This window comes from Notamacropus eugenii, chromosome 1 (assembly GCF_028372415.1).
Source record: "Notamacropus eugenii isolate mMacEug1 chromosome 1, mMacEug1.pri_v2, whole genome shotgun sequence".
Lineage (NCBI taxonomy): Eukaryota > Metazoa > Chordata > Mammalia > Diprotodontia > Macropodidae > Notamacropus > Notamacropus eugenii.
The window spans coordinates 406,469,115-406,487,526 of record NC_092872.1 but is presented as its reverse complement, the minus strand read 5'-3'; the positions used below and the strand labels follow the sequence as shown (position 1 = coordinate 406,487,526).

The 18,412-nt window shown below is 37.7% G+C and overlaps 1 protein-coding gene across 2 annotated transcripts in view; it reads right to left on the bottom strand.

Moving 5' to 3' along the window:
* The window catches only part of NSG2 (neuronal vesicle trafficking associated 2), a 62,839-nt gene extending 44,649 nt beyond the window's left edge, over window positions 1–18,190 (bottom strand). Inside the window, exons 1-2 of one of the 2 annotated variants that reach the window (XM_072630999.1) lie at window positions 17,961–18,190; window positions 16,736–16,886 (exon numbers count right to left, since the gene is read on the bottom strand). In XM_072630999.1, the coding sequence (XP_072487100.1) occupies window positions 16,736–16,864 (129 nt within the window). In that variant the 5' untranslated portion in view covers window positions 16,865–16,886; window positions 17,961–18,190. Of the gene's footprint in view, window positions 1–16,735; window positions 16,887–17,665; window positions 17,751–17,960 lie in introns of those variants that run through there. The other variant, XM_072631000.1, reaches the window with a different exon arrangement.
* Between the last annotated feature and the right edge of the window lie 222 nt (window positions 18,191–18,412).

The window sequence follows — 18,412 nt, the reverse complement described above, 5'->3', positions numbered from 1 at the left end:
GAAGTCTACTCTCCAGCATTCAAGGATCTGTTTGTTAGCCTTCCTTCTCAATTTTATCTCACAGTATTACCCTCCATATGCTATAGGCTTTAGAAAAATAGGCCTTCTCTTTGTTTCCCAGACCCCTGGTTTCCATCCTTCACTCATCAAATTCTTACTCATTCTTTGTAGGCCATTCAAATGTCACCTCTTCATTGATGCCCTCCCTGGTTTTCCAATTAGTCATTAGCTTCCCCATAGACCTCACACAGTACTTTGTTTTGGATCTACAGATTATAACGTAACACTGTATAATAACATTGTCTCTATTTGTGTCTGCCACTCATTAGCTTTGTGACAGAAACTCAACCACTCTGACATTCCATTTTCCCTGTCCACAAAATTAGAAAGTTAGATCAGATTACCTCAAAGGTCTTTTCCATTGCTGATATTCTATGAAGGGGTATACTTGTGAGGTATACCACGTATCCTGAAGGTAGCTGATATTTAGGTACTAAAGAACAGCCTTTAATGAAGACAAGATACTAGTTACAGCCCATTTTTGCTGAAAGTAATTTTTTTAAAATGCAAGATGTTTAGAGAGAAATCCTGTTTAAATTACATAAACTGTAATTCTTTCTAGTTTAACTTGGCAACTAATCTCCTTCCTGTATGCCCTTTGGAAAGAGAGTGTCAGTAATTATGCAGAACAGCCTATTAGCACCTACAAAATGCTTTTAGAAAGTATGCTTATATTCTATTTTTTTATAATGGCAGCAAGAATATTCATTGTATCTCCTGTATCATTTTTGTTTTTATTTCCCTCATGTCTAGATAAGGAAACAAATTAACTTTAAAATTTCTGAGGTCAGAGATTGCTTTCTTTTAATTTTCTTGTTTTCATATTCACTTTCCTTTTCTCCCTCTATCTGTGCTGGCCTTCTTTATTTTCATACCTCTAGTTAACTAGTATGGTATTCGACACAGAGTAAGTGACAGGGGAATTGACAGTGTTTAGTACATTAAGGGAAGGAGCATGGTACAATAGAAAGAGCATAAGTCAGGGATACAAGAAATAATGGAACTAGATATGATTGGGACTGGCCACATCAGAATACCCAAGGCAGAACTGGCTAGTACAGGTCCATCAATTTTGTCATCATGTAGAACTGGCAAGCCTGTAGATACACAGCCTCTTAAAATGTCAAAGTTGTAAGCATATAGAATGCTGGACCTTAAATAATTCTGATATGTTTATAGAGAGACCAAGGCATAGAACAGTTACATAACTTGCCTAAGTTCACAGGGTCAGGCCTCTGGGCAGATACACCCATTATTCTTACACCCATTACAAGTGGGGATTGTTTCATTCTTTGTACTTATACCCCTACTACCTAGAACAATGCCTGGCACATAGTAAATGCTTAATAAATTCTTGACAATTGATTAGTTAAATGGTGTTTATTTAATTTCTATGTTTTGTTTTGTTTTCCAAAGAATAAAGGCAAGAGTTGAAGTAACTCTAAATGGTATTGCTAGATGGCCCTGAGGATCTTCTCCTGATAGTCTCAGATGCCAGTTGCTTGGTCTGCCCTAACAGTAAACAGATTCAAAGAGAGAATATCTATGGTTCTGAGTGGAAGACTAGGGAGCTAGAGAGAAAGTTAAAGACAAATCCTACTACTTCAATCCTTCAGTTCCATATGACTCTTTCACAACCATACATAAGCAGTTTGCCATATTTTTCATATAACCTTATTATCTCCTTTTCTGATTATAATCATATGCTTAATGTAAATTCTAGATATAAATTTTTGAGGTATACAAATGATTTCTCTCTTTGCACCTAACTGGTAAAGCCAGAGAAGGGGTATAAATTAGAAAAGTAAAGATTCACAATCTTACTTGTTTCTAACCATAAATTACTTTTGGTTTGTGCTCTATTATCATCACTCACTGCATTTTTACCATTCCTGTCTATACATGTGGCTTTGAGATTCTGATATCCAGTTGAGAGGTTTCAGTATCAGAAGAGAAAAAAAAACACTCCAAAAGAAAAAAAGCAAACATCTAGAAAAAGATTTGGAGAAAATATTGCACAGTGGCATCCATTCCTATATTAAGAAACTAATTCTTACATTCAACAGCACCAGTTTGTTTCTGCCTCAAATATACACTATCATATTAACTGCTTCTGCTATTTCTCCTGTGGCCTTCAGTATTAACTTCCATTTGCATAGTTTCTTTTCATTGTGAATCAGTTTGGTGTATATCATCACATTACCCAATAATTCCTACAAAATGAAATTTCCGTTAGACATGATATCAGATGAGGAGACTTGACCAAAACAGACAACAAAAGCTCACTTACATTGTTCGATGGAAAGAATGAAAAGTCAGTTAGAATAGATAAAAAGGTGATGTCATTGATCTGATCTTGGAATATCAGAGAAGGAAAAGTGTCTTAGAGATCATATAATCCATCTTCTTCTACTCAAGGATGAAGAAACTGAGATTCAGAGAAGGGAAATTATTTGGCTAATGTCATAAAGTTATTAATAGTAATAACTGCTTTCTTGTATATGGCACTTCAGTACTGAGAAAGAACTTTCCTCAAAATATCCCTATGAAGTAAGTACTGTTATTCCCTTTTTAAAGCTAAAGACACTGAGGTAAAGAGAGGTTAAATGACTTACTTTGCCTAAGGTCACAGAGCTAGAAAGTATCTGAGGCCAAATTTGAACTCAGGTCTTCCTGATGCCAGGCCTAGTGCTCCAACTACTATACTACTCCGTTGACTTCAAGAGGGTATAAAGCAGAAAATACACTGAAGGTATATACATACATATATATATATATGCATATATATATGTATATATACATACACACATATATATATGTATGTGTGAAAGTAATGTTTTAAATCAAATTAATTCAAATATACATATATTAAATGCTAACTGCATACATGATACTATGCCAAGGGTTTAAAATATAATACATAAAACAAAGTAATTCCTGTCTTCATGGATTTCACACTTTTCTTTTAACTATTTATCTCTAATGAGAGGAGGATGGGAAGAGGGGAAGAAAGAGAATGTGAAACTCAAAGCTTTAAAAATGAATGTTAAAAATTGTTTTTACAGACAACCAAGAAATAAGATATATAAGCAATGGAGTATAGAAATCTATATTGCCTACAAGAAAATAGAAGGGAAGGGGATTGGAGGGGAGGGTGATAGGAGGGAGGATAGATTGGAGGAAGGGGTAATCAGAATACACACTGCCCTGGGATGCAGAGAGGGAGAAGATGGGGAGAAAATTTGAAATTCAATATTTTGTGGAAGTGAATATTGAAAACTAAAAATAAATAAATTTAAATAAAAAAGGATCCTCTATGGAAAAACAAAAATAAAAATTTACCTCTATCTTTTGGTTTTCTATCATCTTTGTGTCCCATTCCTCCCTCCCTCCCACTCCTTTCTCCAGACAGCCAGCCCTTTTACAAAGAACAAAAAAGAGTTATCTGTGTAAAGAAGATAACTTAAATCCATGATAGTATCTGAAGTCATTAAGGGAAAGATTAGAAAGAGAAGAGAAGTCCTGGGAGTACCAGGAGAGAGCAGTATCACAGAATCAAAGAAAACATAAAGAGTAGGTGGTGGGAATGGGCAACAGCATCAACAGCTGCATAGAGATAAAAGGAGAATAAGAACTAATGAAAGATCATTGGGTTAAACAGTTAAGGGATTATTGGTCATTTTTAATAGTGCAGTTTCACATAGCATTGGGTGTCAAGCCAGATTATAAAGCACTGGGAAAAGAGACAGTAGTGAGAAAACAGAGACAGTGAGTATACATGACTCATTTTTAGTTTGGCCATGAATGGGAAAGAAGAGTTAGGACAATAGCTCGATTACACTGTGGAATAAAGTAAAGGTTTGTTTTTGTTTTGTTTTGTTTTGGTTTTTTTTGGGGGGGGAGGTATTTGTTTTTTAAGGATAATGGAGAGTTAAGCATGTTTACAGGCTGTGAGGAAGAAGTCAGCAAATAAAAAAAGTTTGAAGAGATAGATGAGAGAGGCACAAATTGCTGGAGGAGAGGGGCCAGGATGAGATTAAGGATACAAGCAAAGGAATTAGCCTTGCCAAGGAAAAGGGCTCCCTCCTCATCATATACATAAGCAAAGGAAGAGAGGATGGGTGAAGGTACAGAAAGGTTATAAGGTATGAAGTAGAGGAAACAAAGGCAGGTCATAATCAATTACCTTAATTTTCTCAGTCAAGTAGGAGACTAAGAGTTAGTAAGAAGTGGGAAAAAATAGCAAACAGGGGTATGAGATGGCTTCAGGAAAGGGAACATTAGGAAGTCTTTGCAGTGACCAAAGTAGAAAAAAATAAGAGATTGTCATGGGGGCTCATCTAAGACTGGATAACAAGAATCTGTATTGAAACTAGTTGACATAGTTGGTTAACTTCTGTCATCAGGACATGAATAAGAATGTAAAAGGCAAGTGGTGGGATAACCTAGGACAGAATTGGCAGGGTATGAATTGAGGAAGGGGCAAGAGATGCAAGGGTAGAAGTAAGTATATAGTTTAAATGATTAGCTATTAGGTCAAGACCCTTATAGCAAAATGCAACAAGATCAAAGGTGTCAGACCAAGAGAACAGGAGAGGAGAAAGGGACTAGAGGTTGTAGTATGAAGAAATAAAAAAAAGTTTAGGAGGAATTGGGAAGTGGAAGACAGGAAAATTATAATCATAGCAAATCACTTCAAAGTTCCAGATCACAAAGCTGGCATACATATATTTGGGTAATGGTGAGGTTTTAGGTCTTATCGTGTCTGTGGGTGGTAAAATGAATTGTACATTCTGAAAGGTAAGGAAATTGAAGAATAAGGAGGCTAAGGCCTGTCATTTCACTGCTCTGCCATGGGTTTCTATGAAGCAATCATTCAACAGGCAGTGTGATCTAGAAGAGCACTGGACTAAGTAATTACTAGTCACTGTTCTAGTTCATTCTCCTAAGGTACATGGAGGGAAGGGTTTTATTCAATGTCTCATTGCTTTTTGATAATCCTGCCATCTCCAGCCCTGACATGACCACATTTATAGCACTCTGTCAAATCTGAATACCACATTTTAAGAACATTTATAGACAACCTGGACAACATTGAGAGAATGTTGACCAGAATGATAAGATGGCTACAGAATATACCATAGGGAATAGTTGTAAGAACTGGAGATGATATTCTAGAAAAGAGAAAGTTTCTATCTGAAGAGCTACCACACGTAAGGAGTCTGCTTTGCCCCAAGATGTGAAAGAAGGGGAGATGGTTAGAAGTTAGAGACATTATCTATTTCTCCTCTGTGCTCAAGTGCAGGGTGAATAACGTGAAATTAATCTAGAAAGACAGACCAGAGGCAAATTTTGAAGGATTTTAATAACCAGGAGAAAGAGTTTGTATTCTATATTAGTAGCAAACAGATACAAAGTACATTGGACTAAAGGAAGAAAAAATGAGGGATGTCAAGGAGTTATTTTTAAATGGAATACAGAAGAAGATGCACATAATTGATGATCTCTGAGTGAAAAGACCATTCAGTGGCACATGTGGAAGAGGAACAGAGAAAGTAAATGATGGTGGATACCCAGGGCTAGAATTTGACAAGTATAACTGTAAGCACCCTAACATACACAGGGGAGCCTGCTATCACAAGTTCTTTGATCTGCATTCATAAAAGGAAAAGCAACTTTTGAGGGGTTAAAAATCACTTTAATCAAGCACATGTATCATTCCTTTAATCAAGTACATATATCATTCACCTAGTTCAGGGGAGTCAGCACCCTGAACTTCAAAGAAAATACAGAGAAATCAAAGATCAACAGATATGGCTTCCTCTGCCTGACCATAACTCAACAGGTCCTACTGTCTGACCATGGTTACCAGAGAGAGAAATACCCACATCTGGGTTTTCAAATCTGGGAGGCTCCTTTAGCAGCTTCCCAGAGTCCTCATTTGGTCAAACAAACACTTCCAGTCAGTAAGCCCCAAAGTAATCAAAGATCAACAGACATTTTTGGGCTTCCTCTGACTGAATTCAACAGACAGTCTGACTATCTGACTATAGTTACCAGAGAGGGAAGTACTGACATCTGAGTTTTCAAAGCTGGGGGTAGTGCAGCAGCTCCTAAAGTGGCCTCCCAGAGTCCTCATCTGGCATTCAAACCTTCTTACAAAAATTAAACCCCAAAGTAAAACCTCACCCTCAGAGTATTTATACACTTTTTAGAGCCAGAGGGCACAATCTTCTGACCCAGTGATTCAATAACAAAAGGCTTGGGACTTCCCACAAATCTTCCCTAATCAAATTCCTTTTAATGGGCAGATCCATTAATGGATGGGAAAGATCTTTAATCACATTAAAATAATTAACAGTACAAATACATATACTGTTTCTAGTTAAAGAAACTCTTGCTTCTGTATTTTACTCCTAGGAAAGACTCCTGATTGATAAAAGCAAGATTCAGAGACACTTGATTATGCTAAAACAAAAACAGCAAAAGATCTTATTTTTCTTGCCTCACAACAAGGCATGAGCCCAATAGGACAAGAAGGATGAGATGAGATAAAGTTAGAGAAACTAAGTCCTAAAAGATGGAAAGGATTTGCCTAAGGTTCCATAATAAGTATCAGGACCAGAATAGTGGTAATTATTGCTCAAATTGCTATAGATAGCTCTAAGATTTACAAAATGTTTTCCTCAAAATAACCCTAGAAAGGTGAAAGTATATGCACTGTTATTCTTATTTTGCCAAAGAAGAAGGTCCTGTAAGAGAAGAAATGACTTATCCAAAGTCAGGCATCTTGAGACATAGAATTCAAACCCAGTTCTCCTTGATCCCCAACCAGTGAGTTTTGCACTTCAGAAAGAGTGATAGAAATGTAAAATCAGAAGGAACCCTTGAGATGATCTAGTCTAATGCTCTCATTTTACAGAGGAGGAGACTGATGCAAGGAGATGTTAAATGATTTGACCAAGTTCATACAACTAGTAACCGTAAGACCCAAGATTCAAACTGATGCCAAGTTTAGGGTAAGATATTTTAAAAGGAGGCTCCCTCACCAACCCTGAGACCAAAGAGGACTTACTCACAGTAATAGTATCAGTTCCCTCCCAGGACTTTCCTACACTAATTAAATCACAGATCTTGTCCCTGCTTCACTCCCAAAAGAATGAACATAATACCTGTAGGCTTCAGAGTTAGAATGGGGTCATAGAAATCATCATATCCAAATACCTCAGAACATTCATGGTAGTGAATGACTACATACCACCTCAAAAGATTGCTATAAGGATCAAATGAGATAATGGACATGAAGCACTCAAAGTACCTTCCTTATAACAACCTTGTGAGGCAGGTAATACGAATATTATCTCCACTTTACAAAGAGGCTCAGAGAAACTGATGTATCTTGGTCACCAGGACAAGAAATTCAGAACCTGAATTTGAACCCAGATTTCTGATTCTCAAGTCCACTGTTCTCTCCATGGCATATGTAGAAACTAGAGCTGGAAGACAGAGATGGGAGTGATTTTTTCATTCACCTTCTTTTCACAGATGAGAAAACTGAAGGTTGAAGGGAAGTGATATATTGGAGTCACCAGGTTCCTAATTTAGGGCTCAGACCACAACACAAGGCTTCATTGCCTTTAAGGAAAGTGCTAGAGGAACATGCTGAACAGACTTGGAAATTTCACTGGGTCTGTTTCTTTCCTCATGTGCTAGAGAGTAAATTCTCAGAAAAGGTATTAGTTAAGGGGTGGGAAGTTTCCCAGCTTCACATCCTTCCTGCCCCTGCTTCTCTGTGAACATCTAGGTTAAAGAACTTAGGGATGTCTGTGGGACTATCTGGGTGGAGCTGACCACAGTGGTCACGGCAGCAAAGCTGTGAAATGAAGGTACTGTATTAGATGATCTCTGAGGCCTCCTTCAGTTTTAAGAATTATAGAAATATTCTAAGTTGCTTTGTTACTCAGTTTTTCATTTCTATAAAAGCAGAAAGATCATGGTTCCTCACTTCTAGAGGGAGCTGTACACAGATGCCATGAAGATTAATTAAGCAGGTGCTATATGTAAAAGTACTCTGATGTAAGAATATTCAAGAAAATTAATGAATAACCAATAAAATTTATTAAGTACTTATGTTCTAGGCCCTGAGGATACATAATCAATGGGAAGTTGTCATTATCAATGTGAAAGTAAACTCCAGGGAGTAACCTGCTAGTTCCTAAAAAAAAACAAACAAACAAACAAAACAAAATGAAAAAAAAAAACAAGGGATAAGATTAAAGAGAAACAGTCTATTCTGGACCCATTTCTAGAAATGCCCTTCTGAAGACAGAAATTGAAACCAAGTAATTGTGAATCATAGGATTTCATAGCTTCATAAAATCTTAGAGTTAGAAGAGACCTTCAAAATCAAAACTACTCATTTTACATATGAGAAAACTGAGTCCCAGAAAGGGAAAATTAGTTATCCTAATAGGGTCAGGATGCAAACCCATGTTGTTTCACAAATCCATTGTTTTTCATAGTACACTAACTAGCTTCTTTGGTTTAGAGAAATATTTAAGACAAAAGTATAATTTTATGTGTGTATATGTATGTATGTATGTATGTATGTATGTATGTATGTATGTATGTATATAGGGCTAGCTAGGAGGCACCAGACCTGGAATCAGGAAGACTCATCTTCATGAGTTCAAATCTGACCACAGACACTTAACTAGCTGTGTGACCCTGGGCAAGTCACTTAATCCTGTTTGCCTCAGTATCCTTATCTGTAAAATGAGAGAAGGAAAATGGAGAAGGAAATGGCAAAGCACTTCAGTGTCTTTGCCAAGAAAACTCCAAATGGGGTCATGAAGAATTGAACATGACTGAAACAATTAAGCAAGTGTGTGTGTGTGTGTGTGTGTGTGTGTGTGTGTGTGTGTTGGTGTACTGTAAGTGGTGCTGGATAAATTATCTCCACTGAAGAGAAAATTCTGAGAAAGCCCCCATACTTGGGGGCTTTCTCAGGATTTTCTCTTCATATTTACATGAACAGTGTCCCTAAAGAAATAAGTAATAGGATTTGACATAATTGGCATTGTGAAAATGCTGTAAATTATTCATTCTGAAAAGACCACACTGCCCTGATGTAACTCTAGGCTTCTAGAGAGAAGTTCATATAATACATTGCAGTTCAGTCTGTGCAAAGTGCAGATCATAAAAATTTAAAATATTACTTCCAAGAATTATTAATAATAGAGAGATCTTCAGTGTAAGAAGTCTCAGGACTGGCAGCTGAGATAAATAAAATGTGGAAATGCTGAGGAAGGATTCTCTTTTTAGTAAGCTGAAGCTCTAAGGTTCGATCCTGAAGTGTTGAGATGGATTACTATGAAAAGCTGACCCAGGTAGATTCTCTGAATCTCCTCTGGTTTCTCACATGTAAGATAAAAACATTCTCCTTCCAAAACTGTGGATTAAGAATCAAAGAAACAATCTATGTGAATACTGGCTCTGCCATTTACCAGCTATGTGACCTTGGGAAAGTCACTTAATCTCAGGGTCTCAGTTACCTCAATTCTAAAATGAAAATGTTGAATTAGAGGAGCTCTAAGACCCCTTCCAGTTCAAGATCCTATGATCCTTTAAGTTTTCTGTAGCAATATTTTCTAGGGTAGTAGAAAACAGAAAACACTGAAACACAATTAGAATATCTGACTTTACTAAGATTTCTCTAAATTGTTAAGACTATCCTAGAAAAAGGTTACTATGAGACAGACACTCCCTGCCCTCAGTAACTCCACTTACCACTTACATGCCTCATTTCCATAGTACTTTAAGATTTACAATGTGATTCTCCTATAATACCTCTGTAAGACAGTTATTCCAAGAATTATTGTCCCTATTTTGTAGGGCAGAAAAATGTTCACAAAAGCTGAGTAATTTGTCTGAGATAATACAGCAAAGACATCATTAGAACTGAAGAGAGAAACCCAAATCCCAGGTGTTCAGAGACAATCTGAATAACCACTAGATGGAAAGGACCTCTGACAGCTATAGTTCTACCTGATCATTTTACAAATGAGGAAACTGAGACCAAGAAACATGAAGGTACTTGACTCATTTCACAAATCAGTGATATAACTGGAACTCAAATATAGACAGGTCTCCTGACTTAGGAAATGGGGCTGATTAACTTGGAATAGAAAAGACTCAGGGGCAAACTGATGGCTGATTTCAAGTATGTGAAAATCTATCGTATAAAAGATGAATTAGATTTATTCTGTTTGGCCCCCAAAGGACAAGGGTGTCACAAAGATTAATCAAACAGGGACTGTGTGTAAAATGCTTTGATGTAAAAGTGTCCAAGAATATCCAAGAAAATGAAAGAGTAACCTATAAGCACTTATTAAGTGTCTACTACATACTGTACCCTAAGGATATTTATCAGTGGGAAGTAGTCATTACTATTATTATTTAGACATAATTAATAATTTATTATTATTAATGTAGTAGAAAACACCAGAGGACAACCCGCTAGCTCCCAAAAAAAGAATAAGATTGAAAAGAACAATCAATTCTGGCTCCATTTTGGAAATACCTTTCTGAAGCAGAAATTCAAAGCTGTGTTAAAATTGCAAAGAGATTATTTAAATTTGATGTAACCAAAATCCTCCTAAATTGGAATAGGTGGTGTCAGAAAGTATTGGTCTGCACTAGACCTTCATTAGAGGTTTTTAATTAAAGGATGAATGTCTACATGTCACATATGCTGAAGTAAGGATTCTTTGGGGGTATAGGTTGAACTAGATGGCTTCTAAGATTCCTTTGAACTCTAAAATTCTGTAATTCCAAGGCCATTGTGCTTTCTATTACACACCACATGACTCCTCAGAGGGAACCTTTGTATAAGTTTATGAGATGAAAACAGTAAAGTGCTGGAATAAGTTCCTGTGAATTGTCCTTGAGAGTGGGGGCAGGGTTGCGAGATAGGGGTAAGCTCAGTTTAGGATACAGATTGGTTGAGATTAGACTAGAGAAGAGAGCCAAATTTAATAATGGAGGGAGGGAGAGGAAGGAAGGAAGGAAGGAAGGAAGGAAGGAAGGAAGGAAGGAAGGAAGGAAGGAAGGAAGGAAGGAAGGAAGGAAGGAAGGAAGGAAGGAAGGAAGGGAGGGACGAAGGGAGGAAGGAAGGAAGGGAGAGGGAGGGAGGGAGGGAGGGAGGGAAAGAGGGAGGGAGAGGGAGGGAGGGAAGGAATGTTTCTCTAGATTTCTAGACTCTTCTACAGAGCTTGAGTTCTCACTGCTCCTTTACGTGCAAAAAGTCAGTAAGTTTTGGGAACTGATAACAAACAACTGCACAAATACACTTCTTCTCAAGTTCAGGACTTTAACTCAATAAGTCAATTTAAAACAAAAAATCATGTTATTGCTTTTACAACGGTTTTAACTACCAAGGTTGTTTGTCTGTGTGTGCGTGCATGTGCACATGTATGCATGTATGTGCACACATGTGTAAAGTGGAAAGGGGCTTGGAGAGAGATAGAGAGTAGGCCCTGAGGTAAATGCAGAGTCCCCAATAGTAAATAGTTCAAAAGTCTTTCATTGACTTTGAAACTATCTTCAGCAATCGCAGAAATTTTAGTGCAGCTATACATACACACATATGCAAATATTTCTATTTCATTGATCAGTAATGCTGACTTTGTGGGGAAGGCAACCCTCCGCTCTATTGCCATGACCAGCATCCCAATTCAGAACCTCCTCCTCACCTAGACTATTGCCCCTTAACTGACATTCCTATCTCTTTACTCTCTTATCATCTCCAATCTATCTTCCATACAAGTGGCTTAATAATTTTCTCAATGCAGTGTCTTAATTATATCACTGATCTATCCAAAAAACTTTAGAGCCTCCCCTTTTCCTAACAAATAAAATATAAACTCATGATCCTAGTATTCAAGTGTCTCTATAATCTGGTTCCAAACTACCTGTATAACTGCATCTTACACTTCTTACATATTTTATATTCCAACTAAACCATCCTATTTTGTATTCTTATTTTGCTTTCTCTAATCTCCAGTGTTAGACCTTTGTTATGTCCAATGCCAAGAATACTTTTCTTCCAACCCTTTCCCTACCACCCCTGTCTGCTGAAGTTTCTCATTTCCTTCAATGCCCAAGTCAGATGACACCTCTCCCAAATAGCTTTCCCATCCTCTCTTACCACCACCTTCCTCAAGGTGAAAGTTATTTTTTCCACTTCAAAATATTTCTAGCTTCTTTGCCTGACTCTTCTCTAGATTTATCTTAATCACCTTTGGGTTCCAGTTATCTGTTTATTTATCTTTCTGCTCTTATCCTTCCCCTCAGATGGTAAGTCCTTTCAGGACACAACTTATATAAAATTTTCTTTGTTTCCTCAGAACCTATGACAGTGCCTTTTACAAAGTAGGGACCAAATAAATGTTGGGCACATGCTTCTAGAAGAAACTACATTTAATTCAGTTCAGTTCATCAAATGTTACTGCTTCCTGAGTGCTGAACTGTGATCTTAACTTTGTTAAGATCTGAAAAGATACGAAGTGTGGATAAGACCTAATCCTGGAGCAAAATCTGATAGAAGGATGATATGTGTAATACACAATATTGCATAAGTGCACTAGTTAGGTGTAGATATGGTGCTATATGACATCTGAGGACTAGGGTGGTCAGAAATATATTATGGAAGAGGTGGTATTTGAGTCAGGCTTAAAAGGAAAAATAGGGATTCACAAGCTTATCTCAAATTACTATCCTACACACACACACACACACACACACACACACACACACACACACACACACACACACACACACACACTCTACTCCAGCTTAATTATACATCCCCAATCTACCTAACTGGACTGCAGGGATTGGTAGTACTTGGTAAATAAATTAAAGGCACCAAATGTAGGGAGATCAGACATCTAATTCTGCTGTGAACTCACTCCCATGATCTACCTAGAACAAAACACTTACCTGTTTGGTAACTCAATTTCCCTACCTTTAAAACAGGGCTAATAATTTTAATCCCTGAAGCACAAGGACCAAATTCAAGGTGTCCCAAGCATCTCTCTCATTTCCCTACTATTGAGGTTGTGGCAGGGAAAGGGCAAGTTGGCCAAGAGAGAAGCTAGCAACTGCACCAAGACCTAAGGAGAGCTATAAAGTCAAGATGACACTAATTTCTCTCGTGGACAAATGAACTTCTATTTTTCTCTCTAATAAAATTTTGCTATGATTCTTCTCAGGAAGGTCACAACAAGCAGGGTAAATTAATTGCCCAAAAGAGTTATGGCATGTATTTTCCTTCTAAAATAAAAATAACTCACTTTGACAAATGCTCATGGGCTTAATTTTTGTTTTAAAGATGATTTGAATGAGAGCTTAAATTACAGCAGTCAGAAAGATGACTTAGCAAAGTCCTTTCTATCTAGTTCCTGAGTTCACATGAAGGACTGAGTCACTTAGAAATGTAATCTTGTTTCATCTTAATTAAAGGACTGTTCATTATAATTTTCTTATATTTTTAAAGTTATCAGCTAAACCAATGTAGAGACAGAGTAGTACAGTGCTCAGGACATGAAGTCAGAGGAACTAAGTTTAAATATTGGCTCTATCACTTACTAGCTACATGTTCTAGAAGTGATCATCAAGTCATTTCCCCTCCGTAGACTTCAGTTTCTTCATCTGTAAAACAGGATTGAACTAGATGCCAAGATCCCACTCTAAATTCCTAGTGGAAATGCTACAGTATTGTGGTAACTTAGAAGAGGCAAGATGAAGTTGGAGAAAGAGCAGTGAATGCAAAGTTAAAAGACCTGACTCTCAGTTCAGGCTCCTCAAGTTAATAAGTATGTGATCTAAGGCAAGTGATTTCACACTTACTGAACCTTAGTTTTTTCATAGAAAATGGGAATAAAATCCCTGCCCCTCCCTCTCACAAGGTATAGTGACACTCAAATGAATTAATGGGTATAAACTTGCTTTGAAAACTTCCAAGTGTAAAACATGTGAACTGTATAATTATTAATATTGCATATGCAAAATTCAGGAGTGATGAATATTAGTGGAAGCACAACTACATAAATTGGCAGAAGTGGTTTGATTAAAAATTCAGGAGGTCCAATTTTTGAAGCTTTGTTAGCCTACCTTAGTAAGGCTCTAAGTAAGAGCTACCTTAAAATGAGGGAGTTGGACAGAGGATCCCTCTAGTTCTAGAGACCCTATAAGGCTGGTGATTTGGTGACTGGCTTCTGCCTCTTAATACACGAACAAGGGCTGCAGAAGTAAAATGGAATAAACCAAATCCTTTGGTCAGGTTGGTTCTAACACCATGACCATAGAAGACAACATGAAAAAAATAGCTCTGTCCATCCCCAGATGGGCTATGTTGTTAACAAAATACACCATCAACCTCAATGTCTAACCCCATGAGCTAGAAACTGGGGTAGGGCGGAATAGGGGACCTAAACTCCCTTAAGGTTTACAGGGAGATCAGGAAAAAAATCACAGCCTTTATGAGCAAGAGCCTACTCAAGAGCATGGATGTCCCTATAGCCACTCTGTTCCCTGGGAATTACAGCAGGGAATTGGGATTTATCTTGAGGATGGAGCAAGAATACTACTACCTTACCATCTCTTTTCTGTTTTTCTTATAGAGATATGTGAATACAAGAACCATGAGTAGACTGATGCCTTGGGAGAAAGATTCCATGTGAAGCCTGACAAAGCCTGGAGCAGGCTTTCCTCCCCTCAGTTCCCAGGCAATATACATTCCCTTACATGAAGAGGAAAGCTGAGTTCTTTCAGGTATTTTTTCTCTTACTTTTCATAATTTAAAATCTTATGGTTACAGGAAGTCATGATCATAGATTCCTCAATGTTAAATGTGGAATATACCTTAAAAAATAAAAACACAGCATAGAACTAAAAGGGACTTAAGAAACACAGAGCACAGAATGTTAGAGTTAGAAAGGGACTTAGAATGCACAACAAAAACATCCATCCTGGAAGAGACCTTAGAATAGATTCTTTGAAATGGCTTGGACCTTACAGAGCAAAATGCTTGATCTGGAAAGGTTGGACCACCATGGAAAACAGACTGGTGGAGCATGAAGGGACTTTAGAGCTCATCTAGTTCTAATTCAAGACAGCTTCATTTGACAGATGAAAAAACAGAGGCTCAGAGACTGAAGTCTTTGGTAGCAAGAGTAATGAATATGGTATCAAACTTGGAATCAGGAAGACCTGAATTCAAATCCCACCTCAGACCTTTATTAGTCATGTAACCCTAGGCAAGTCACTTAATGTGTCTGTGCCTCAGTTTCCTTACCTGTAAAATGAGAGGACCAGATTTGACGGCCTCTAAGGCCCTTTACTGCTCTAAATCCATGATCCTATGATCTATGATCCTAGGAAGTGAAAGATCCAGTTAGGAGTAGAGCTGGGACTAGAACCCATGCTGTTTCTGAGGAAAAGAACCATGAATTTCTCAGTGGCCTTTGGTGACTAACCATTTTTGCTACCACGAAAGATATTTTACATTAATAAAGTCATCCAATGCACTTCAGATCACTCTCAGATTCCACTTAACAAAGTGATTGGCTAAAATTATCATTGTTCCCTCAAATTTACTGATGAAAAAATAGGTAGAATGTTCCATTTTTACCTTTCCTGTAGAGGATTCCACTGTTTTCTTTCAAGGTATTCAAGACATTTTAACCAAATGCATATTAAAAATCCAACTAAAAAATTCCAAACATGCCATAAATTTAAAAAGTTGTCCACCTCCCTTTTGTGGATCTGACAAACCTCACCCTGGATGCAGGATTAGTAAGCATCTGTGTCTCCTCTACAATAGCTTCCACCTTCTTTCGATTGATACTCCATTAGATGTACCTGAAACCTTCCCTATGACTAAACCCATGTCTTAAAGTTAGCTGCACTCTTCCTCTCTACAACATTCAGAAATGTATATGTGATGTTGGCCAATTTAGTTCCCTTCTTTTGGCTTCAGCTTGACTCTGTGAAATTGGAAGTTTGAACCAAACAATTGCTCTTCAAGTCCATTCTGAATCTAACATTAGAGTCTCAACTTTGTCCCCCCTCTCCAAGCCTTAGATTCCTCATCTATAAAATGAAGCAATTAATCCCCACAGCCCCTTAAAGCTCTGACACTCTACATTCAGAGTCCCTTTGAATAGACCATGATCTCCCAGGTCCCTTAGGCTATTTCCATCTATATTCTACATTATAAAGTCCCTTTCTTCTATAATACTCAATGTTTGTTCCAACTCCACAGAGGTGCTCTGAAATGGGTGGAAAGAGAGCTAGATTTGAATTTTAGAAGAGATGGATCCAATTCCTGATCTCCTGTGTAACCTGGACAAGTCACTTAAAGTTTATAGGTGCAATTTAAGTATACACAAAATGGTGTTGTTGGATTATATACTGTTTGAGGTCCTTTCTAGCTCTAAAGCTATGGTCCCATGTATTTATTTACTATGCTAACCCCCCCTAAAAAATTTTTTAAAAATTCATTTTTATCTCATTGATATGATACAGGGGACACCGTAAGACAGGTGAACAAATTCTGTAAGAAAAGAATCCTTTTGACTTCTGGGAGAATAGGGGAGATGATTAGTGTTACCTTTTCTGGAGCAGGAAACTGCAGGTGATTTACTTCCAAGGGTGTTATCAAAGGAACAGTCTGAAAGCCGTCCTCACCAGAAGGTTGTTTGCTGTTCTTGTCACTCAAATTACTCCCCAGCTTCACCATTCTTGAGCCTCACTTCCCAGATCTGAAACAGTCCAAATGAGTAAGGTGACAACAGAAGGAGAAAGCAGGAAAAAATAGATTACAGTCATGGAAATAGTTCCTTCCTAAACAGCTCCATTTTGCCTGACATTATCATCAAAGCTCACAAATCATAGCTTACATTTCTATTGAGCTTAAAAGATGACAGAGCTCTTTTCCCACAACTCTGTAAGGTAAATAAACCATGCAGGTATTATTATCCCCACTTTACAGAGGAAGGATCTGAGTCTTGGTAAGGTACAGTGACTTTACTAGGATCACTCAGCTAGTATCAGAGCTTGGATTTGAACCCTGGTCTTTTGAGGCTGTGACATAATTCTTCAGAGCATTCAGTGATCCTTTGGGAACACCTTTATTAGGTTTCCATATACTATTCCAGTTGTACAACTAGACTCAATTAACATGTTTTCCTTGCCCTAATGCTCATAGGATTGAACAGTCACAGTCTGGGGAAAACCAAAAATATGGTTCTAAAATATGTGCAAAATATTAGCTGAAAAATAAAAATTGTTCATATTAAAAAGACATAACCAGAAAACAGAACAAAGTCATAATACTCTCGAGCATCATGCAGTATGATAAATTTCACCTTACTATTTGAATTGCTATTTTTGTTTACAGGTTCTCTTCAGCAAACCTTCTAGTAAGTCATGCATTGTTTGCAAGTACATGTGTCCATGTATTGATTCATAAAGGCATATGCACATTTTCATCAATATATATTCATAACCTACATTTTTTCAGTATTCTTATCATTATTACCTGGTTCTTTGATTCAGTCAACATAATAGCCTTGAATTTACTACAACATAGTATAACTATATATGTTTTTAATATCAAACTGCACAATAACTAATAGATGCCCTGCATTTCCTCCCCTCTAGCTTGCTCTGAGTCAAAGAAAGAACCCTCCATTTAGGACCACAATGAAGCTTAGCATGACCTGATTTCACTTATCAGTCCTGTTAGTGAGAAAAAAAAACAGGGGTGTCACAATGAAAGAGGGTGGGGTAGGGTGGGATGGGGGGGATGGAACAAAGTAAACCCTTGTACTTACTGCAAACCACGCTTGAAGGGTCAGGCCAGATTCAGGCCAATCTGAAGAGCAGGGCTGGTTTTCCCTCGATCAAGAGCTTCAGGCTGATGGTGCTGAAGGGACAGGGCTCCTGGGCGTAGCAGCCTGAATCCAAGAGCTACTAACAGTAAGCTGGGAGCAGAGAGTAGAGTAGCTCCTGCCTGCAATAAGCACACAGCTAGCTCTCTCTCTCTCTCTCTCTCTCTCTCTCTCTCTCTCTCTCTCTCTCTCTCTCTCTCTCTCTCTCTCTCTCTCACTGGGGTAGTGGCTTCCCATTCCATCTGGCATCTGGCACCACCTGCTGTTTCTGATGCATGGCCGCAACTGCCACATAGAAAATACAGTTTCAACAGGGAAGAGGGAATTAATAAGTGAATAAGGTGGAATAGAAATACATACATATATGCATACATATATACATATGTATTAATAAA